General features: G+C 39.6%; 3 protein-coding genes across 5 annotated transcripts; 2 read left to right on the top strand and 1 right to left on the bottom strand.

Moving 5' to 3' along the window:
* Positions 1-44: 44 nt before the first annotated feature.
* On the top strand, positions 45-24,144 carry LOC122867987. The gene is given in 19 exon segments (XM_044179484.1): positions 45-387; positions 590-702; positions 873-952; positions 1,494-1,765; positions 2,791-2,951; positions 3,138-3,467; positions 8,698-8,766; positions 13,552-13,634; positions 14,096-14,205; positions 18,519-18,707; positions 20,394-20,414; positions 20,640-20,802; positions 21,034-21,302; positions 21,518-21,663; positions 22,104-22,401; positions 22,533-22,704; positions 22,790-23,055; positions 23,214-23,323; positions 23,451-24,144. Coding segments are annotated over 19 exon segments (3,159 nt in total). The 5' UTR covers positions 45-341; the 3' UTR covers positions 23,712-24,144.
* Positions 4,035-11,277, bottom strand: mapk7 (mitogen-activated protein kinase 7). 3 transcript variants are annotated; one of them, XM_044177602.1, is made up of 7 exons: positions 11,138-11,277; positions 9,577-9,857; positions 9,252-9,417; positions 7,308-8,860; positions 6,102-7,219; positions 5,719-5,849; positions 4,035-4,381 (listed from the first exon to the last, which is right to left on the bottom strand). In XM_044177602.1, exons 2-7 carry the CDS (start codon positions 9,851-9,853, stop codon positions 4,234-4,236), a joined length of 3,393 nt encoding a protein of 1,130 aa, XP_044033537.1. In that variant the 5' UTR covers positions 9,854-9,857; positions 11,138-11,277; the 3' UTR covers positions 4,035-4,233. The 3 variants fall into 3 exon arrangements, with proteins under 3 accessions (XP_044033537.1, XP_044033538.1, XP_044033539.1); XM_044177603.1 differs by having other exon boundaries at positions 10,995-11,240; XM_044177604.1 differs by having other exon boundaries at positions 11,034-11,240.
* On the top strand, positions 13,318-15,600 carry vkorc1 (vitamin K epoxide reductase complex, subunit 1). Its single transcript, XM_044177610.1, has 3 exons — positions 13,318-13,634; positions 14,096-14,205; positions 14,447-15,600. The coding sequence occupies exons 1-3, from the start codon at positions 13,465-13,467 to the stop codon at positions 14,656-14,658; spliced, it is 492 nt and encodes a 163-aa protein (XP_044033545.1). The 5' UTR covers positions 13,318-13,464; the 3' UTR covers positions 14,659-15,600.
* Positions 24,145-24,150: the final 6 nt, after the last annotated feature.

The following is a 24,150-nucleotide window of genomic DNA, read 5'->3' as shown; positions in this document are numbered from 1 at the left end:
GACAAGAGTTTTGATTGGGTGTAGTTGAGTATAGGTAGTCAGCTGCTTGTGATCGAAGCTTTTACTTGGAATTTACAATACCTGAAACCTTATTTGGGGAGAGCCAGGCTCAGTGAAGGGATTTAGTCGACGATAAAACGCACGGAGAGGTGATTTAAACCTTTTTTTAATTATTTCCTGTAGCCTACTGCTCCAGTTTCAGTCACAAAATAACATAAAAGAGAAAGTAGATGTAACGTTATAGAAGAAAACTCAATTCTTTCGTGGTTTAGGTTTCAGAGATTGTCTGCTTCAGAAGGAATTCAGACATAGGCCTAATTTGTGCCGCGAAACATCGCAAAATGTCGCCGAAATTACAGTTTCCTGCCTTTTTTTGTTGCGTATCAGGTGAGTAGGTTATTAACCGTCAAACCCCCATTACCTTGTTGCTATCGCCATGCCTGTTTCTTTGTGTACCTGTAAAACTATGCGTACTCTTCACAAAATACTGATTTTTTTTTTTTTTTACTTTTTTTTGTGTGTCGCACTGTAAAAAGTCCAGCTGCCTCAGTCAGAGTGAATCAGAAATGTAACCTATGTTTACATTTAGGTATTTTGGCTGCTTACGCCCAAAAATGTGGCCAACCACCATTAGCGGTGAACAGGATTGTGGGAGGGATGGACGCCCCAGAAGGGGCTTGGCCGTGGCAGGTGGATGTACAGGTAGGTCGTCTCAAGCAGGTACACTTTTAGGCATGGCATCTAATCTTTGGTAGGCTATAAGTTCAGCCTGTTGGTAGTTATGTGTCTAGGTCTTGTTTATCACAGTTGATCTGCTGAGAGAGGGGTTTGCCTCTGAGGTGACTCACACTTTTTCTCCTCTCGGCTTCCAGACAGTCGATAATGCTCATATCTGTGGAGGCTCCATCATCACAGAGAACTGGATCCTATCAGCTGCTCATTGTTTCCCCAAGTAAGAAAACTCTCCCCAGACAAACATCCACAGGTGCTCTGCTTCTGTTGTGCTATTAGAATTCTTGGAAATGGCCACTGCAGTTTTGTTAAAGCCCTTCAGGATTTTTTTCCCCCAAGCAGAGTGTGTTTAATATATTTCTTTGCCTATTCAGGAAACTTACCTCCATCATATTCAACATCTAATTGATTCTGCTTACAAGAACTTTAACAATTTCTTGCCACCAAACTCTTAAAGACAAGAAGAGAAGACTCTTGAATGTAAAAAAAAAAATAATTCCTGCATACTTTTGGTCATTCATTTGATGCACTAAGTTTTACTAGATGACTGTCTAAGGACCAAAATGTTAATAAAGTGTGTGCAAGTGTGCAGGACTATTTCTTTCAAAATAACTTTCCCCAGAATAATGGTAAACATCAAGCCCATTTCAAGGAGCATCTGCTTGGCATAAAGCCATTCAATACCTTTTTGCCACTATACTATGCAAAGGTTTCACATTTCCAGTCTAGCAGGTTTCATTCGGTGTCCCTCCGTCTTTCAGTCCATCCGACGTGAGTTCTTACATCGTCTACGTTGGCCGGTACCAGCTGAATGGCGTCAACTCGCAGGAGTCAACGCATCGTGTGAGCCAGGTCGTGATTCCATCCGGTTACGACGATCCTCACAATGGGAAGGATGTGGCGTTGGTGCAGCTGTCCAGCCCAGTAACCTGGTCAGATTACGTCCAACCCGTCTGCTTGCCCGCTTCTGGCACCCTGTTCCCAGGTGGCATGCTGTGCTATGTCACCGGCTGGGGGAACATCCGGGATAATGGTAAGGCTTGCTAAATTCTTCACATCCATGTTATCGCGTGTGCAGATAACTTTTATTCAGCAGTTAAATGTTTTACAAGTCTCCAAAAAGCCCTTTAATTTTTCTTGGTCTCTGGTAAATATGTGAATTTTCCATTTCCATTTATGCAAAAGAAAAAAGATTGAAAGAAATAGAAGAAAAAAAACGTATCAACTTCATGATCTTTATTGCTTTTTTGAACATAAGCGACGATTACAGGTGCCAAGTGTAGGTCCAGGTGTCAGAAAGAGAACAGTAGGTAGTAATACTTTTTGAATGATATACTCTCTCTTTCCTACCTGTATCATTTACAGTTTTTCTTCAGCAGAGTGTGGAACAGATGGGTTAGAGAAGGGAGTAATATCTAGAAATCATTATGCCCGGGTTATCATGTCCAGCACCTGACTTATTTACAACCGATTTGCACCTAAAAGAATTAAATTCAGTTCAGTACAAATTTATCTAGCTCTGTAAGGGCAACTGTTCGCAGCAGCTCGTCTCCCAGATCAACAGATATGCACACAAAGAATAGAAGAATAAAGGAAAAACGGCTAATTGCAAAACTAAGCTAAAAATAACAAGACTCCATTTAGATACAGTATCGTGATAATTATTTTTTTGTGATCATAAAATTATTTGCATGGTGAGCAGATGCTGGTTTGGTTTTAACTTATCATATTGAACAATATTTACATATTTGCACAAATATACACAATCACAATACAAAGAACAGAGTGAACAGAACTGTTTATGTCGACACAAAGACAAACTATAAAAAGCAATAAAACAATGGAAAAGGACAATAAATAGCTTGAAACACAGTCAAGATGTCTGTCTGTTTATAAGCTATGCACTGGACAAAAATACTAAAAATATTGTTTTCTGACCCATACTGGATAGTAGCAAAAAAAAAAAAACCTTACAGGGCACCTGTTTAGTTGCAGAAAATAAATAGTCTCACAGTCCTTTTGTTCTTCATTCTACGTCTGTCCTCTTACTCCCCTCAGTCCCTCTGTCCGGAGTCGGGACTCTGCAGCAAGTGCAGGTGCCAATCATCTCCCCGAGTTCATGTCAGGAGATGTACCAGACGAACCCGACGGAGCAGGTGAACATCCTGTATGACATGATCTGCGCTGGATACCAGGATGGCGGCAAGGACTCCTGCCAGGTACTATTGGATCAGCTGTTTGTGCTGCTGTGTTTACGTTCACAAATACACGCTTGCATACACGATCAAAACAACAACCTGCATTTATCCACTGTCTAGTTTGTAAGGCCTTCCTTTTGAGCACTTTGATACCTCCCAGTGGTGAAAGCTGAATGAGTCCTGTGTGTGTTTGTGTCATCTTTTCAGGGTGATTCAGGAGGGCCCCTTGTCTGCCAGATGGTAAATGGGACCTGGGTGCAGGCTGGGGTGGTGAGTTTTGGACTGGGCTGTGCTCACCCAAACCAGCCAGGTGTGTACGCCAGACTGACCAGTTACACAAGCTTCATCAGCAACACAATACCGGAGATCCAGCTGTATGGCCGAGCTAATCAGAACTGGTGTGGGAGGGCAGCTGTGTTGGTCAGCTGTCTGTCCACTCTACTGATCCTGCTTCAGAGATAAGACACTTTTTTGAAAATTTTGGATTTCTGGGAGGCAGAACGCAAACCAGGCCAAATGAAGGAGGATGTTATTTATGTCTGCTTTTAAGTCCAAAGCTGTCCTGAATAGAACTGGAAAACTGTACCTGACATGCGCATGAAGCACATGATGAGATGTAATATAATCATTTTTAGAACTATAAGGCTACATTATGACCTTTTGATTGAAAGTAGTTTTGATAGGCTTGTATTTTAAATCAGAATTATGAGCTAAATAAATTATGTGTTCTGTATTTGAAATAAATTTTAATTTGATTCTTAAAATCAGGTCAGTGCTCTGTTCAACTTCTGATAGCTGAGTTTGGAAATGTGTTACCAAGTATCAAAGCTTCTTAAATCTTTTATATCCACCTCTAATACATCCACTTACAAGTGTAAATACTAAAGCGGTTGTCTTTGAAATAACAAACCCATTTCTTAGAACAAATGTTACCTATTTATCAGCACACAACATTTCAGAAATGCAAATTATTTCATCCTTTATTTCAAGTGTTTCTTTTCTTTTAAATCCATTAAGGTTATTTTGAAATTACTAACTTAATCTCAACTTAAATTGAACATGCTAATTTTACTGTAGTTAATTAAATATCCATAAGCAGAGACAGGTGATGACAGTTTTCTTTATTATAAAGAGCGCAACAAGTCATAAAGGTAAAAAAGAATACTTGGTAGTGCTTATTTAAAAAATCTTAAATTAATTTGATAAATCTTCACTAGAGGTTTTCATGCTTAAAAAAAAAAAAATCACATTTATAAAAAAAACAAATCCAAGTGTTCTTTTTGAAATTCCAGGAAAGGGAAAGTCAGGCATCAGGGGGAATGTTATCAGAGAGGATCATGGGAGAGCCGAGCTGCAACTCCTGCTGCAGTGATTCCAGATCAGCTGGAGTCATGCGGTGAACCTCGCTCCAATCAGATAACAGGGAGGCCGAGAGAGGGGCCGAGTCGAAACTGATGGAGGAGAAATATAGAAGGCATTAAGAGTGGCCCTTTTTTTGATCATTAAAAAAAATACTGCCAACACATGTATGTCTGTCTGCAGCCCACTTTGCAGTATTTAAAGTCCCCCTACACTTTGATTTGTATAATAACTATAGGACTAATGTGACCCTTGATGATATTAATGATTAGCCTTCTGATAAATAGTTTGGGTCTCATCAACTGCAAAGATATTTTGACATGATTTTAGAGCATGATTCTAAACTTTATATGCTCTTTCCATGGAAAATACTAGTTCCTGATTTGGACACCTCAAACATATTTCTGTTCTATGTTAAACTGTCATTGTTGAGACTGTTAAACCAAATAGAGCTGAAACAATTTTTCAATTAATTGATCAACAGAAAATTAATCTGCAACTATTCGTCCAGCAAAAATGTCACTGATTCCAGCTTCTCAAATATGACTATTTGATATTTTTGAATTTCATATATGATAATAAACTGAAAATTTTTGTTTTTTTTAGTTTAGGTCGGACATAATACTACTTTTGAATATTTTAACTCCCCTCCATTTTTCACTTTTTTCCTGACATTTTATAGACAAAATTATTAATTGATTAATCAAGAAAATAATTGGCAGATTAACTGATAATGAAAATAATCATTAGTTGCAGCCATAAAACTAAATACTCTTGGTATTTGAGCAAAAACAAAGTCAAAAAATGCATAATGTAAGGAGCCATGGTTTGAGTATAACAAAGCACTTGCAGGTGTCTTGATGTAAAAAAAAAAAAAAAAAAAAAAAAAAACCTTTCTGTGCCTTGCAATAGCAACACAAAGCAAGAATTTGGTACTAAAAAGATTGTAACTTTGCAATATATTCACTTCACTTGTCTAACTCAAACTTCTGCAGCATCATATTAGCTTAAGCTGGACTTTAAAGTTCATCTTCGTACTGAACGAGGACTGTGGATTTTGTCCCCCATCTCTTACAATGAAATTGCTTTAAGAAGGGGCCGCCAGTATGGACAGGAGGAACAATTACAGCGATCAATTATGCTCTTGGAAAAAATGTGAACCTATTCTTTTGAGTTAACTTCTGCTGCTTCCATCATGATGAATCTGGTGTGAAAACATCATCGTAATGTAAAGCACACACAGCTGTACAAGATCTAATAAAACTCTCAGAGCCACATTGGCCTAAACTCTGACTACTAGATACACACAGCTGCAGATGAAGTGAATGAGTAAAATGGCAGAAAGCATTTTTCCCCCCCAGTATCAGACATTGGGTTTTGTTTGTGAAAGCAGTATTCGAAACCAAGCTCACACTGTATTAGACCTTACCTGTCCCGGTCACAGTGTTGCAGGTCTGTGAGAGACTGGTTGAGAAGGTCATCCAGGTCAAAGCCCACGCCGTACCCAGCCCCACTGCCTTTAGGGGTGACTGAGAACACAGGGGGTAAAACATCCTCTACCTGACAGGATAAAAGGGGGAAACATTGGGTCAAATGAACTTTGTATCCTTAAGAGCAGTTCAAGGCAAGCAGAAGACTGTGACATTTAAGCCTGGTATATATGTACAAGAAAATACTGTTTTTTTTATTTTAATTTTTTTATTTTATAGCATCTATAATGAAAGCAACATCAGTGCTCTGTCAATACATACAGCTTCTCAGGTAAAATGCTACCTGCAAAAAGCAATTGAATATTTCAGAAGGAAGGCACACCTGGGACTTTGAGAGCTGCAGCGTTACTGTATGGATGTCAGGGGCAATGGAGGGCCCTTGCTGTCCAGTATCTGTGAATCCTAAGCTGGGATGAGGCTGTGAGGGGACCCCTAAAGCCCCACAGAGAGGGTTTGTGGTCTGTGGCCCGGATTTTTCTCCTACAGAGGGACACAGCTTCTCCATCGGACTGGCACTTGTAGTCGAGGGATTAGGGTGGGAGTTGAGGTTATTTTGGCCTCCAATATCCACATTCCCATTTGTCTCTCTGGTGGTTAGTGTTGGAGCTTTTGTCAAAAAACTCTCCAAAGGAAGCAGCTGCGATTGAGGGTCAGGCTGGGTTTGAGACTGAGGTTGGAGCTGGGGCTGGAGAAATCTTGACTGTGGAGGCTGCGGTTTCCTGTTGGGTTGTGGTTGTTGTGGTGGCCTTGTCTCTAATTGCTGCCCATTCCAATTCCCCAAACAGTTGAAACCACTTTGTCCATTGCTCTCACTGTGAGGTTTGAGCGTGTTGTTCTTAACAAAGCCACTAGTGACAGTCATTATATCCATCCCTCCGCTTACAGCAACAACTACATCTGCTGGAGGCTTCCTCTGGCTCATGGAGAAAAGTAATGATGGTTGCTGAGTGCTGGGAGGCTGAAACATGGCCGGCTGGCTGGGTTTAACTTGAGAAATTAATTGTTCATGAGAATGAATCTTCCTTGCCTCCTTGTCTGTTTTATTGTTTAGTGCTCCTTGAGTGTTATCACCGATCGCTATGCCCAGGTGCGAGTTCACATTACAATCCTTATTCTTTGCTCCATCGTTATTTGGAGTCTGAGATTTCTCATTGCGTCTGTCCATCATCTTTGTCCAACGCTGCAAAAGGCTTTTGTCGTTGTCACTCAGCAGAACCCCACCCAGCGAGTCCCCCTGCCTTCCCTCTCTTCTCTCCTTTTCCTTCATTTTCCTCTCCCTCTCTCTTGCACGTTCCTGCCTCTTCCTTCTTTTCTCCTCTCTTTCTCGTTGACGCTCCTGGGCTGTGACAGGCCGACGTGACTCTGGAACAGAAGACAGGGCGGACGATACACCTCCTCCTGCACCAGCGTCAATGCCCAAAGCAGAGGTACCTCCTCCATCTGCAATGAAGATATCAAATTCAGATGAAGGTGGTCTAAAGAATGACATGTCAATTATATAGGTAGATGTAGAAAACAATTAACTTACCACCCCTGGCTTTATTTCTGAGAGCTGATTTCAATAAAGCAGCTTTAAGTGCAGCTTTAGTATCCTCTGAAATAGCTCCTTCTTTTCTGGCTCCCTCTCCTGCACTTGGAGGAGGCCTGGCATTCTTGGAGAGTGACTGTGAAAGTGACTGTGACAGTGACTGGGCCTGTGCCACAGAGAGAGACAGGGAAGGTACAGTGGTGGGTAGGGGTGTCATGGTCTGTGCTGGCGTTCCAGGAATGGAGGTGGGAGCCTGGGTCATGGACTGGCTCTGGGTGGGCTGAGTCAGAGGCGCCTGACTGCTGGTTAGCTGCTCCTGTACCTCACTGTCTCTCATTGTTTCTGATGGAGTGTCCTGACTAGACACTGGTGTTGTTAAATCTATAGTCTCTGGCTGGCCACTGTCTGAGTTGGCACTGGGCATGTCCACATCAACTGGGTCACTTTCACTTTTAGAGAGGAGAGGCAAATTATGGGTCACATGAGGCGGGGCAACTTCTATAAGGGACGCGGGCTTATTAAAGGTTTGTATCTGATTTGTAAATGTATGGTTCACTTCTGCTGGTGTGTGGTCTTGTTGCTGTTGAGATTTCCCTTCTCTCATTTGCTGTTGCTGGATCTGTGCTGCTTGCGGATGTTGTGCCATTGGAACCAGTGTTGATTTGCTGAGGTTAACAGTCGAGGGCTGAGCATTACACTGGTTACTGCTTTGTGCTGCAGCTCTGCCGTTCGCCCTCGCCAAGGGCCTGAACTGCAGTCTCTGACGACAGCCCTGTTTGTTTTGATGAAAGTCCTGGATCTCTATCAGAATCGCCTCTTTAATTTGTTCCTTGTTCATTGGAGGCTTGTCAAATTCAAAGTCAAAAGCTGGCACACAAATTGGCTCATCATCTGGGTCGTGGTATTTGGACAGGTAAGGATGCTCCAGCGCTTGTGTCACACTGATTCTCTCACGAGGGTCGAAGCGCAACATGGCCGCCAGCAGATCCAAAGCCTCTGGTTCAGCTTGTGGGTACAGTTTGGCCAAAGGCACAGCGGACCGTGATGGAAGACTCTGAACATAGGAGCGTACTCTGTCGGCCCTAATAGCACTAATCAGCCCCTCAGGAGGAGTGCCTAACACAGACAAAATGAGCTGAAGCTGGTGGACGTAGTGCTTCCCAGGAAAAAGCTGCTTACGCCCCAACATTTCCGCAAAGATGCAGCCCACAGACCACAAGTCAATGGCCAAACTATAGTGATTCAAAGAGAGAAGGAGTTCAGGAGCACGGTACCATCGTGTCGCCACATATTCAGTCATAAAGGAATGAGACTCCTCAGGGTGTGAGCTTAGACCCCTCGCCATGCCGAAGTCACCAATTTTTAGCTCACAGTTCTCGTTCACCAACAGGTTGGAGGGTTTGAGGTCACGGTGGATGACGTTGGCAGAGTGCACATACTTAAGGCCACGGAGGAGCTGGTACAGAAAGTAGCGTGTGTGCTCTGAGGTGAGCGTCTGGGCAGAGTGTATGATCTGGTGCAAATCACTCTCCATGAGGTCCAGCACCACGTACCTGCACATGTGGGAAGTGGAAAAGTGAGATGAGCTCATGACAGTTTGACAATCTGCTCACTTCTCAATCAGAACTAAGTCATAATGATTTACTGACTACAGGTAGTGAACTGTGGCCATGTGAAAAAATATTCTAGTAGTAATGTGTTGTGGTGGATTGTCCTCAAAGACTTCAAACAGAAAATGACACTGTATGCATTCCAAAACTCTCCTTAACCCTAATAACTGGCCTCAGAACAGTTTATCCAGTTTTTGTGAAACTCTCCAAAGTTTCCAGAGATTTACTTTATCAATAAATGTATAGAGTTCTACAGACTTTTCTAGCCTGAGGAGGAACCTTGTACATGAGGTATTTGCCACCAAAGTTATAATGAAAATAAAAAAGGACATACACAGACTTGAAGGCAGAGTGAGGAAGGTTAGGTTGCAGAATGTCTTTGATGGCGATAATGTTGTCATGTTTGAAGTGCTTGAGAATTTTCAGCTCTCGCAAAGTGCGTTTGGCATTTGTCACCACTTCAAAAGCATTGGAGATCTTCTTTATCGCCACCTGCTGGCCTGTGAAATGCAAATAAGCCCCAATGGAAAAAACACAGGAGGTCAGGGTGTACAACTTAGTTTGAACGACAATGTTAACTGTTAATGAATTTCCACATTTGACATTGAGCATTGTAGCACACACAGAATGAGTTATTTCTTCATCACATCAGGCCCTACCATTGTCCCTTCTCCTGGCAGATGAAACGACGCCATAGGCCCCTGTGCCGATGGTTTCTATAACATCATACTCCTCTCCGACGTCGAACTTCACATCCAGAGAGTGCGCTTTAAGCAAAGCCAAGTTTTTTGCTGTTGTGCTGGAGTCTGTGGTGCCTCCTGTTGCCTCGTCTTCACGCTGGTTCTGGTTTTCTCTGCTTTTGTCAGTGGCCATTCTTTCAGGCGACATGGCCACAGGTCGACCATTTTTACCTTCTCCACCCTCTTTAGTTGACATTTTTCTGTAAAGAATCAAAAATAGCAAAGCGAGAGGAATTCGTTGGTATCATCTTAAAAGGTTCTTAACTTCAATGTTAGGGATATAAAGTGCTGCTTGTTTTATACAAGTGGAGTTACATCAGCATGTTCAATATCAGAACACTGTCACTATTTGTTGATACCTTTTATAAAAAGCAATGCTGTACTTGTCCAATGTTGTTTTTACTGCTCATATTTGGCCCAATTGTGGGTTTGGCAATTTTGCAATCCTTTTTTGTAGTTTATTACAACTAGGAAATCATTATCATAATATTAATAGGACATTTTCCAATATTGATCATAATATCGCAAATGTATGCAAAAATTGCAAAAGAATAATCAAACAGAAGTTCAAGGCAATGACACCATTAATGCATCACATCAGACAAACCTTTTTGTATGTGTAAAACAAGAACTTCAATTACTAATTAATTTTTAATCATTTAGTTCATCAACAGAAGATTAATCGCCAACTATTTGATAACTGAATAACTGCAGCTTCTCAAACGTGAGTATTTGCTGATTTTCTTTGTCCTATATGATAGTAAACTGAATATCTTCAGGTTTTGAACTGATGGTCAGACAAAACAGGCGATTTAAATTTGTTTCTTTTGGCTCTGTTTTGCTGTTATTTTCTGACACCTAATAGACAAAACGAATAATCAGTTGTTTAAGGAAATAAAGGATTAATAACGAAAACAATCGTTGGAAGCAGCACTAAATAAAAGTGTTTATTTGTACTAAAATGCTTACAATATTCCGTATCAGTATTATCTGATAACAGTGGAGAAATATGTGATATGCAATATATCGATATTGGTATTTTATGTTTAAATGCTGATAAATTGATTGTAAACATTAACATTTACGGAAACGGAACGTGACCAACACGCTGCCCAGCAACTTCACACCCACTAACTTAGGCCTGTCAGTCAAGTGGCCAAACCTGTAGCTCTCAGTCAAAACATCTCGAGATTACAGCTGGAGTCTGTTTACAGATAGATAGAGAACACATCCACGAGGAGCTGTCTTTAAGGGACCGCTATTTTTTTTTTTTTTTTTTTTTTTAAACTATAGAGTGATTAAAATAAACTAACTACATGATAAAGACGCAGCCTTACCCACTTTTTGTCGCAGGGGCGTAACGTTAAGCTAGTTACCTGAAGCTCCGACTTTCTAGGAACGTAAACCATATCTTTCTCAGTTATATAACCAAACGGGACAGCACAAAGACGTGTTTATAAGTAACGGAACAGACGTTCACCTTATGAGCCAACCACAACATCCGTAACTGTGTTTTTAATCCCGTAGTAGCACTGCTATCTCTTGTTTTGTCTGCCGCTTCCTCGTTCAGTTCCGTGTTGGGTTTCAATGCCATGTGACGGACCAATGAGGCGAGGTGACGTCCGACAAACTGTCCAATAGGAGCAGAGAACGAGCTAGGAGGCGGGACATTATGGCAGACAGTAGGAACTCTGTCTTTTGGGGGTGGTGACGTCTTTTTTCATAATTTAATTATTTCAGGAGCGGCCACAATTGGACAAAATTACCTGCATTTAAAGCTATTTGTACGTATGATGGACCTAGTAAATTAGAATTATAATTGTGTCTAACAATTACTGCTACTGCTACTAGGCTACTAGTGCCTTATGTCCCTTCCCGCACCCTGAGATCCTCAGATGCGTCATTCCTGGTTGTTCCAAGGTCCGGATTGATACTCAAAGGTGTTAGAGCCTTTGCACTGTTTGTGGAGTAACCTGCTTGAGAAGATCAGAGCTGCAAACTCTGTTTCGTCTTTTAAATCACTTTTTCAGTTTGGCTTTTCATTGTTTTCAATTATGTTTTAAGACATTTTATTTCATTTCACTCTCTTTGTGTTGTATAACGTGTTTAGTTTTATGGCTTTTAGCTTGTTTTATTTTTTTCTTTTTGTCTTAAATGTACTCTGTTTTTATTGTAAAGCACTTTGTAACTGTGTTTTGAAAGGTGCTTTATATATAAAGATTATTACTATTATATTACTACTACTACTACTACTAATAATAATAATAATAATAATAATAATAATAGTCCAATAACTACTCTGATTGTCAAGACGGTGTAGTCCCTCATTCGTCCAGGAGTGTTCGATTGTAGAAAAGGTTTCAGTCGTAGTCATCTGGACAATGTTTTCAAATTCAAGATGTTTCGGTTCCCATCCGGAAGTCATTCTCAATTGTGAAAATGTGAAATTCTGAGTTCTCGAACCATTTTTCACAATTGAGAATGACTTCCGGATGGGAGCCGAAACGTCTTGAATTTGAAAACATTGTCCAGATGACTACGACTGAAACCTTTTCTACAATACTCTGATTGTGTTATCAACAACACTATAGCATAGATAGATGGAAGCATGTGTAAATGAATTATACACAGTGATGGAAAGTAACTAAGTACATTTACTTAAGTACTGTAGGCCTACTTAGAATTTTGAGATACTTGTGCTTTACTTGACTATTTAAATTTGATGATAATTTTTACTCCACTATTATTCAGAAGGAAACATTATACTTCTTACTCCAACACATTTATTTGATAGCTTTAGTTATTGGTTACGTTGCAGCTCACAATTTTAAGTCCAAAATATGTGATTATCTTATCTATCATATGATGTATTACTATTGGTTACATACCCAATATCATGGATGGATGGATGGCAGTTTGACGTAAACACAATTTTATTCAGGAATATGCACCATGTGAGCAGAGTATAAACTAAAATTAAGACTTTGCCACAGGGCCCCTCGACGAGACAAGCCACAAATTTGGGGTAGAAAAGCAGGACCCACCTTAGTTGATATTATACTCTAATTGACAAACAGTAAACCTGGAGGGTGTCTGGGGCCCTGGGGTAGTTGTCCTCTTTGCCCCTGTTGGTAGTCCAGCCTTGCCCAAAAATAAGTATAAGGAAGTTAAAAAAAGCTCTATCTTGACCAACTACAACATTAAATCGTGTTAAAAATAATCCAATATTATAATGTACAATGAGTACTTTTACTCTTGTTACCTTATGTACATTTAGCTGTTACATTACTAAAATGTTGAATGCAGGTCTTTTATTTGTAGGCTACTGGAGTATTTTTACACTGTGGTATTACTACTTTTACCTCAGTAAGTCTGAGTACTTCTTCCACCACTGATTATACATTAGGCATAATGTGTTCAGACAGCAGCTTGAACAATGATTATGTGCAGAGCACACTATACCGAAAACAGCTGCAGTGGTATGGCATGAGCAGTGAGAGCAGTTCTTAACATTTCGCCCTAAAGGCCAAACAGGCTAAAGTCCACAGTAATTACGCAGTAAACACCCCTCTGGCCGGGCCAACATCTGTACCCGACTGTCCAATGAAAGGCAGTGGCAAAAATCCACCTGACCAATCAAAAGTCAGAATCTGACTTCGAACACGTCGCCTTGACTAGGACACATTTTTATTTAGTGGAGTTTGAAAGGAAACCGAAGCGGATTCAGGCAATTGTCCTCATCTTTTAGCCTCCTGGAGTCATTTCAGTTAATCTCGAAGTGTCAGCGAAACGTGTCCTGAAATAAACATGGCACTGCCGAAATGGGAGAGAAAAGCGCGCATATTTCTATGCGTTTTCGGTTTGTTTTTGTCTGTTTATGCGCTTCACGTCGAGCTGTCCCGAGAGAGAAACCCAGATTACAGGGCGATGTGCGACCTCGGGGAGTCTGTGAGCTGCTCCAAAGTTTTTACCTCCAGGTATGTATTTATTCCTCGTTTTGTTTTATCAATGCATACCTGCTCTGTTGTTACAAGACCTCGACTGACCATTGTATCAGTTCGCACTCTAATTTTTGCGTGGAATTTTAAACCGAATCTTGCATCTCCGGGCCGACCCCCTTCCTACATTGCCACGTGTTACAATTCTCTGGAAGTGCTTTACACCAGCTAAAATTTGACATTATGGAAACACCAAGTAGTGGATATTCCTCTTTTGATATTTCCTGTCAAATAGCTTTTCATTAAATAATCTGCATTCCTGATTATTTTATGTGTGTGTTTTATATATATATATGTGTGTGTGTGTATATATATATATATATATATATATATATATATATATATATATATATATATATATTTTTTTTTTTTTTTTTTTTTTTTTTTCAATCAATAATGTGTTGTTCTGACTGTTTCCCTTTTCTTTATTTTTTTGGCAGATGGGGACGTGGTTTTGGCTTGGTCCAGTTCTTTGTTGCCAAAGACAGCCCTCTGAACCAGCCCAACAGTGTGCTTGGCATCATATTTTACACGCTGCAGATGGGCCTTGGTTAGTCTGTCATTGTCTTCTGCAAATTACAGTGCAGTGCTGAGTGTTTTTAGACAAGATAGACACTATTTGCAATCCAGCATGTTAGTGAACCATGGCTTGGCCTGCATTTCAGCTAAATTCAATATTGCATACACTTTTAGCTGAAATAATAATGAGATTTGACATTAAATTTCACATATATTACTTATGTAATGTCTTTTATTGATGGACTGAACTCCTCTGTGTTTGTTTATTGCAGGACTGTCTCTGTCCAAAAAAGCAGCCATGTTTTTGGTCTTCTCCTCCTGGGTGTCTGTGGCCGGCTCACTCTATCTTGCAGCTATTCTCGCCTTTGTTCTGGGGGATTTCTGCATGGTCTGCGTGTCAACATATATTATCAACTTTGTGTTGCTCTTCACCAACCTGAAACGAAGGAGAGCAATTGAAGCCATGAAGGAAAAGGCTGGATAGAAAATGTCACTTGCGAAATTCAACACCTTTTTCTTTTCTGCTGAGCTGAAGCCGCACAGGATCTGAAAAGTAAATTCTCTCCCACAGTATTTCTGCATTGTTTACACCCGTTAAGACTTTTTAGAGAAGCAGGACTGGAGATGCATCTCAGAAGATGATTTTTAGTGCAGAAACTTGGTAAAGCAGCAGTCGTTTTTGTGTATCAGTGTGCATTTATGATGTTACACAGTTTTGAATTCTATCTCTTGTCTCATGTGATCTAGGCCCGGCTTGTGAAGTCAACAAAAATCCCAACAGTGGAAATACACTAGTCTACAGTAAATCACTAGGTGGTAAATCAATACAGTGCCATGCACTTACTCAGTCTAACCAGTAGATGGAGTTAAATGCTCAGGGTTATTATGTATTACATGGTGAATGTGGACATGGGTCAAGATTAGTGTTATATTTCCAGAACACACAGAAACTACAGTATTCACACTACACGTATGACTGAAACAAGAAAGGATAAAACAAAAAGTATTTTATTTTCTCAACTTTACAATGACATGTCTTTTAAGCCATACATAAACCTAAAGGAATAGTTAGGCCTTTTGATATAGCCCTGCTTTAAGATGAAAGGCGCCTCATAGAACTACAGACGGGGGGCAAATTAAAGGAAATTCCTGAATAAAAGAGTGGAGAAACATATCAAAAGCAGATGCTTCTGTGCACCGGGACTCACTAAATGTTTTTTTGAGTATGAAAATGATGTGAATAAAATGCTACAGCCTGTACAGTCACCAGATCTCAACCCAGTTTCACACCATTGTGTAAGACAATGCTCTCCACCACCATCTCCATAACGCCAAATGATATAATCAGTGAGATGACCTGATTTAAATAAAGCAGCACTGAAGCTGTTCTGGAGGTTCATGGTAGCCTGACCTCCATACTAAGACACTTCATGTTGGTTTTTCCTTTCATTTCATCTGTAGCTTGTAACTCCAGTCACAAAATTACAAGCTCATTCATTCAGTTTTAGCGAGCTGTTCATTCATCGTTAGATCAGTTAGACACATGCCAACCTGTCCCACCTGCACGCTGCTGCAGGCGGTGTGTCTTAAATCCTTTAGCAATGCTGCCCACTGAATGCAGCTTCACTCCACAGTAAGCACAGTCCTGAAGCACAGAGGACACACAATGATACTCCAAGCAATATGAAGCCAGTCCTCTAACCAGTACTAGTACAATCCTAATTAACAAATGTTTTGCAGGTTTAAAATATAGAATTTCAAAGAGAAACAAAAAAAATGCAGCAATTAGGCGAGTGGCAAATTTACATTTACTGGAGCAGTAGAACTTGCAGGTGGTACACATTGGCATGTCCACATCTGCACATCTAAATCACAGTTGCCTATAGGTAAAGGGCTGCATTTATAGTGCTTTACAATTTGCCCATTTCAGTTGGTCAAGGACACTTCTATGTGTGTACAGGAAGGGCCAGTGATCCACTCGCCAACCCTGTGATTAGTGGACAACCCCACTCTACCAGCTGAGTCACAGCCGCCCCATAGGTGGTATAGATTGGACAAGGACAGGTGGTCCAGAATTACAGGTCTGAAACTGCTGGCACTGCAGCTCAGCTTGATACTGGCTGGGCCTGGTTTTGGGTGCTATGGGCACTGAGTCTTTATATACTCAACACTCATACAGGATGGTAGATTTAAATTTCTACCAATTAAATTTGCCATGCTAGACCCTTATAGCATCATATTAGCTGTGGCACAGAGTGCTTAGCTTCAAATGTCAGAAGTAATGTTATGAATTAATTGTTCTAAACACTACATGGAAAGCTGGAGCTGCAAGTATAAAGAGAAGGACCTATAGAAGGTCTACATCCTGAGAAGATAGTGTTAAATATCAGGAGGAACACACTTTTATGGTTGAAATCAAAATCAAAGGTGTACATTGAACTCATCACACATCAAAAAAAAAGTGAAATTCTAGTACTACAATTGTTTGACTTATTAGTGGTTTATATTTATTCTTGCTTTATTTTGTTCCATGACAGTTTGTTCAATCTTGTGAAACGTGAATCATTTGCACTACTTTAAATTGTGCTGCCATGTCATCGCCAAGTTTCAGTTAATCATTACATCAGTAGTTTGGGATGTTAACCAAACTGTATGACTTCCCCTCTGCTAACACATTCCACTGTGACAGTCATCAAAGCAACTGATAAGTAACCACATTGTTCTCTTGTCCATTGTCCACACTGCTTTTTTATCTGAATTTACTGATAATTGACCGACGACAGAGTAGAGTCCAACAGTGCCCAAATATTTGGCCGATACACCACCTTGTTAAATAAATATAACAATTATAAAAATAGCCTCGGTCAAGAGAACCAACACTTAACAAAAAGATTGTCACTTCTCTGCAATTTCTGACCTGGAAAATGTGACTCTGTACTTGCAAAATATTCTGCTACAATATTATTATCCCATTGCAGATAAACACTGCAAGTTCGAAAGTTGATGGATAAAGCACCAACTAGCTGAAAAAAATATGTAAATACACAATTGCATTTAGAATGATGATATACTGTAGATATGGATAAATAGTGTTTTTTTTTAAAGAAAGTAGATGGCACAGCTCTTATAAAGGTGCATGTCTAGTTCTGTTAAATAGAGGAATTCTACACTGTAGTGGAGTACTTCTTCCACCACTGGTCTTGTTTAATCCCTCAGGTCACCATGACAAGGCTGTTTCTCCTATTTACAAATGATGACCAGAGACAATGGATGACTAAAGAAAGCTAGTTTTGACTTTAACATGCTTCGCTGCTGCCCCAGACAGTGGTCCGGTGTAAAACTGTGAACATTAAGGTTGCATTTTCCAGCACTGGAAATAAAGTAATAAAGGCATATCCTGAACTTAATTTGATGTGTGAAAGTGCAAATCTCTTTTAAGTTTAATTAAGTCATCCATTGCAAGAGGTTCCAGATATTTTTGTGACATTAGTATTTGTGATAGACAGTATTCATATATTAAAATAACATGTATTGTGCATTTTCTTTCTTTTTTTGTACTAAATGATAAAGAAAGTCATTATTATGTCCCAATGCGACACTTAATGGGCATAAAGTTAATCTAAGTTTCACTGAGAACAAGAGTAGAAAATTATTAACCCAGCAAACAGCAGGCTGTGTTCTGAAATGTTAAATGTTGTGCATTTGAAAATGTCTTTCTCCTTACTGTCAAGATGCATACTTGGACTTTAAGGATACACAGAAAATAATGGATGAGGTGTAAAGATTGCAGCCATAACACAAATGTATATGTACCTGTGTAGTTATTAGTTGAGCTATTCATCGCTCTGGTTGAATTCCTAAACTTTGTTGAGATTTTTTTATACAATTGCACTGAAAGACCAGTACAGTAGTTATCAGTAATGAGTGTAAAGGTGCTGGTGGAAATAATAATAAAGTATATCTGTGAATGACATACTTATTCGACATGTTTGGTTATGTGTGTGTTCCGAGATGACAACACTGCAGCTCCTCCACGCTTCCTGCTCAATAAACCCCATAACTGTCTGATAATTGTTATTTTTAATTATGATGAATGATGCCAGTGGTTCATGTAATGAGTTGAGAATAGACATCTTTGGATTACTCAGCAACCAAAATGAAAACATACATTACTAATTCAATGAACAGACATCATGGTGTATATATATACATGCTATTTAATCTGATTAACAACAGTAGTAATATATGTATTTTGAAATAATGAGTCAAAAATGAGTCTCATGGCCTCTAAGCTGTGTACATGACATTACTGGATTGCTGTAGTCTTCTTTCCCAAAAATTAAGCAAACGGAACAAGGAAACTGTTCAACTTACTGGATGTTATGTGGGGTGCCTCATGGGAGGGGCACACCTCATGGCAGGTGACAGGTCAAACCAGGCATATAAAGAGTGACAAACAAGAACTGTGCAGTCAAACAATGGCTGTGAAGAAGTGGATCTGCATATTGACTCTGGCAAGCCATTTATCTGCAGGTAAGTCACAAGGCAGTGAGTTTAATATGCTAGGGTAGGCATACTAGAAATGTACAAAAACTCCAAATGTATCTACCTGGCTATTAATGTAACTTTAGAGGCTTTCTGATTTTGGCTTGACTGAGCATGTTGTCATTGTCTTGTAAATATAGCGCACCTCTGCTGTGTATTTTCGACTGTGGCTGAATGTTAGATGTAGTGTAATTATGTACGTCTGTTAATAATAATCCAAGCAATTGATGCAGTAATCTGGATAAGGCTTTTATGAAGAGTTAGTATGAGTTCAATGGGAAACAAAAATTGTATATATTGTTTTACCTACAATAAAAACTTCCCCAGAAGAATCTATATTTTTGTGGTAGATATGTATATATTTATTTTGGTACTTGTATAAAATATGTATTTGAACTCATTATAAATCACTGGATGAATATAATGATGAAATAATATAGTAGCAGGCTAAATGTCATTTTACTATTAGATTCTTTTTATTGGGTTTCCTCTCATAGATGAACATGTCAGCGTTCAAAAGCCAGTTTTCTTTCTATCTATCTATCTATCTATCTATCTATCTATCTATCTATCTATCTATCTATCTATCTATCTATCTATCTATCTATCTATCTATCTATCTATCTGATAGATGGTATGTTCTTTGTCATTGATTGAAGCGTGCATAAATGGGTGTAAGACAAACCAGATAAAATGACAGGGGCAAAGTGATGGTTCAAAACGAACCATGCTGTACTCTCTGCATTAATGTGGAAACTGAGGCTGTTGGCACATTGGCTGCAGGACTTCATATTTAAGAGACATACCACAATTATAAATAATTAATTGGCACATTAAATTATCATTTTATAGCTTTTTAAATATTAGTTTTTACAAGTCAGTTAAGGGCAAATTCAAATATAAATCACTGTATAAAATGTTTTTATAAATGCATCAATTAGTGATTATAATTTAACACAAAAAGGGTACCAATTTCTAATCCATTATCCATTATAGATCCATTATAAGCCATTAATAAGAACAACTTTTGTGTTGCCAGGTTGTGGCTGGTGTTTATCCTCCTTCAGCAGGACATTTGCTTTGTCTTTTTAGCTCTTAAGTTCATCAGGAAAATCCCTCCAATACAGAACCACTAACCTTCTGGGAAAGGCAGAACATCAGGACCAAAATGCATTTATAACAACTTATTAAAATGAACAACTTTTACTGGTGCAAGAACCTTTTATTAAAGACTTATTAACATCTAGAATTGCAGATGACTGAATAACTTTTGCTGATGGCTTATTAGAAAGTGACAAACTAGGAGTAGTTATTATTTGTTTACAAACTTTTTCATAACAACAGCTAAAGGGATTCTTCATAACCTGGCAACCCAAAAGGTATTCTTATTAATGAGTTGATCTATAAAAGCATTAGTACAGGATTTTTTAACCACTAATAAAGCCATTACTTACAACTTATAAAGCCTTTATAAGGGACACTTATTAGAAAGTGGTATCCAAACAATGTATAATTATTAAGCTGGGACATAGATTTCATAAAAACACAGAAGCCAACTCTCTTTGTTGTTTTTGTGCAAAAGGAGAACATAATCTGTTTCTATTCTTTTGGTGTGAAAAAGCTCACACTACTCAGACTGATGTGATTAATCCATTTGTGTTGTCTCTTTCCCAGAATCACATGCTCAGCTTGATGGTGAGTTGAAAACATTTGATAACTGTTTAAATCTCTAGATTACATACTGCATTTACATTTCCTTTAAGTTTTCTAAGTTCAGTTGTAATGGGATTTATTAACTTTAAAAAACACAACAATTTATCCCAGTGATAACCTGGGAAGCCCAAACTTGTTAAATAATTCATTTAAAGTGTCTTGACTGACTTTGCTTCTGAAGTCTAGCCCTACTGATCTCTTTTCCAGTATGTGGTACTGCTCCACTCAATACCAGGATAGTTGGAGGTGAAGATGCTCCACCTGGAAGTTGGCCCTGGCAGGTTAGTCTGCAGAGATTTGGCGGCCATGTTTGTGGTGGTTCCCTCATCAACAAAGAGTGGGTGATGTCTGCTGCTCACTGCTTCTCTGGGTGGGTGACACAAGCCTCCACGTAGTCTTTATTAATTAAATGATCCAGTCAGGACTGGGGTTTGACCAGTATTTGTCTAAGAAAGCTAGTATCAGGGTGGAGATGTCTAATACTAAAATTCTTGAAATTCCCGGAACCATTACACATATATTTTATACAATTATTTCTACACTGGTTCATGCCTGTATTGGTATTCTACTTTTTATATTTCATATTTTATTTTACCTTCAGCTCAAACCCAGCAGGATGGACCATCATGTTAGGTCGACAGAACCAGCAGGGCAGTAACCCAAACGAAGTGTGCAGAAGTGTTGCGGAGGTAGTGTTACACCCAGCTTATGACAGTAACACCAACGACAACGACATTGCTCTGCTCAGACTCTCCTCACTCGTCAAATTCACAGACTACATCAGACCTGTGTGTCTGGCAGCCAGTGACAGTGTGTTCAACAACGGTACTGATAGCTGGGTCACTGGCTGGGGTGCAGTCAAGGAGGGAGGTGAGGAACAATTTATGACAAGTTTTGAGGGCTATTGCTCTGCACATCACGATATATGAACTGATGATAGAGAAAAATCTTTACTACTAAAGTTTCTATAGAATTCGCAAAACATTTCCTTTCAAACCAAAAGAACTAAAACATAGCTTACGCATGGGTCTTTCTGGTTGTATTACTTAATCACTTGAAAAGCACTGTTCTTTGCTATTTTTCAGAGCCGTTACCCTCCCCTCAAACTCTACAAGAAGTGGAGGTTCCAGTTCTAGGAAACAGACAGTGTAACTGTCTCAATGGAGACGGTACAGTCACAGACAACATGATCTGTGCTGGTGTACTGGCAGGGGGCAAAGACTCATGTCAGGTAAGATGCTTCATTTGTCACTTGTTGGTAAATCTGTTAAATAAGTCACTGCTGTTTTTAGATTAGATTATTACATACAACATCTGTGCCAATGTTTTTCTACACTGAACGCTCTTGCACTAGTTGTACATCACATTACCAACCAGACCACAACCCCGTTAATACATTTTTCATGAACTATTTCATCTGTATACAGACACTGCATGTTTCTCGTCTAGTTGTTGTTTATGTAAATGTTTAATTTCACACATTTTGCTTGTTAATGATAGCCATCAGTTTGTCTGCTTCCTATTGTGCAGCTTTGTTGTCTTTGGTTGTATATGTTATTATCCATATTTGTATCATACCGTACATTTGTTCTTGGCACTGTGTATGTGTCAACATACCTGGCCAGGTAAAGTTGATTATGATTCTCAGGCGTCTCCTCTCCATCTCCTCAGGGTGACTCAGGAGGTCCAATGGTGAGCCAGCAGCGCTCCATCTGGGTCCAGTCTGGAATAGTTAGTTTTGGTTTTGGTTGTGCTCGGCCCAATCTGCCGGGAGTCTACACCAGAGTGTCCCGTTACCAATCCTGGATCAACTCCCACATCAGCTCTGATAAGCCAGGCTTCGTCCAGTTCAACTCTAGTGGGCTGGATGCTGACAGCAACTACACCTGTCCTGGTCTACTTGCTCATCGAACAACTTCCCTAACGACAAGACCAAGCATTACTACCCAAACTGTAATCAATCCTGCAAGTGAGTGTCCTGGAAAAGAAATCTTTAAGTCAAATTTTTCCACTGTTTTTAGACAGTTCAGAATTTGGATTGTTTTCCTCTGTCTGTAATCTATTTCTGCTTCTCTTAATTTATGAAATTTTCTCATTTAGGGTCAGTGTGTGGCAAAGCTCCCATGAACAGTCGTGTTGTAGGTGACAGCGGTATTGTACCTGGTGGAACGTGGCCCTGGATGGTTAGTCTCCATAAAAATGGGGTCTATACTTGTGGAGGAACCCTCATCGCTGACAACTTTGTCCTCACTGCTGCCAAATGCTTCTCATTGTAAGTATAAAAGCATTTGGTATTCACCATTCATTAAAGACATGCATGGAATGGAATAATGGAATATGGTGTATCCTCCTGACAGCCCCAATCCAGATGTCAGTGAGTGGAGTGTGTTTCTGGGCCAGCAACGTGTGAACGGCTCTGAAGAGTTTGAGATGTCTCTGGGCGTTGTGAACATTACAGTGAGCCAAATGACAGATTCCAATATTGCACTGCTGCAGCTGGCTAGACCAGTCAGCTACATAGATTATATCCAGCCTGTGTGTATGGACATTAACAATGCCAGATCCTTCCCCATTGGAAGTCGGTGCTGGGTGGCAGGCTGGGAGAAGGGGAGCAAGAGCAGAGGTAAGGGTTTATCAAGCTTTTCTGTTTATTGCTAATATGATCATTATAATTTCAGTAGATCTTGTGGATCCTTAATAGTTGCTTTATCATATACAAGGCATAGACTGATGAGTCACAAAGACTGTTTGTATTCATGTGAGCAAATATGATTTTTCTAGCCATTGATAAAACCAGCTCAGGTCTTCGAGACCTTGAAACTCAAGTGGCAAATTGTGGGGATGTTCCTCATTTGGAGAACATTTGCACTTCTACCATGGACCTTCAACAGGTAAAATACAGTTTTCCCATCCACCACTGTTACTAAAATCTGTTTGCCTTCTCATCAGGGCAGACGTTTTCAGATCGGGAGTGTCAGGACCTCACTGATGATGAATCCAGTGTTTTTGTATTTGCAGGGGGATCAGGGCAGCCCTCTGCTGTGCAAGTCAGACTCATCTTGGTTCCAGGTGGCCGTTGTAACAATGAGTGGAAGTAAATCAGCCCGTGCTGATGTTCAGGTCTTTGCCAAAACTTCAAGATTTGGGTCCCTCCTAAAGGAGACAGTTGCCAACATGCCGTCTCCTGCAGCAGCTGCAACAGGAAATACACCAAGTTTCTCAATTTCCTTCTTCCTGTCTTTCGCTGTCCTCATTACCTCAATGTTCCTGTTGTCATGATGTTAGGTCTATTGACACCGGTGGTGGTTGAAGGAGTTCATTATTGCACTTAAAAGTAAAGTTGACTGATAGCTTTAAAGACTCTTCCCAAACCCCTATTTATATTCTGTAAATGCACTTACGATACTCAGGTCAAACTGATACAAATGTTGCGAGAAGTGAGGCAATTTTATATTTTTATAACAACAAAGGAAAAAGATTTTTTTTCTATAAATGAACTGTACAGGGAAATGTCTTTTTCAAAATGTGTTTCACTAAATCCAGTTAAATGAAGGACTTTTGTGTTATTGTGTATTCTATTATACCTGTTGTCTTCCTACATATAAATGTGATGATGAGTCATGTATGAAGTTAAATCTTCTTAAATTGTTAAGACAAATGTAAGCTTAATCACATATTGATGAAGCATAAAATAAAGGTCTTTTTACATAAATTCAGA

Source organism: Siniperca chuatsi, linkage group LG20 (genome assembly GCF_020085105.1).
Source record: "Siniperca chuatsi isolate FFG_IHB_CAS linkage group LG20, ASM2008510v1, whole genome shotgun sequence".
Taxonomy (NCBI): Eukaryota; Metazoa; Chordata; class Actinopteri; order Centrarchiformes; family Sinipercidae; genus Siniperca; species Siniperca chuatsi.
This window is presented reverse-complemented; position numbering and strand designations above follow the sequence as displayed.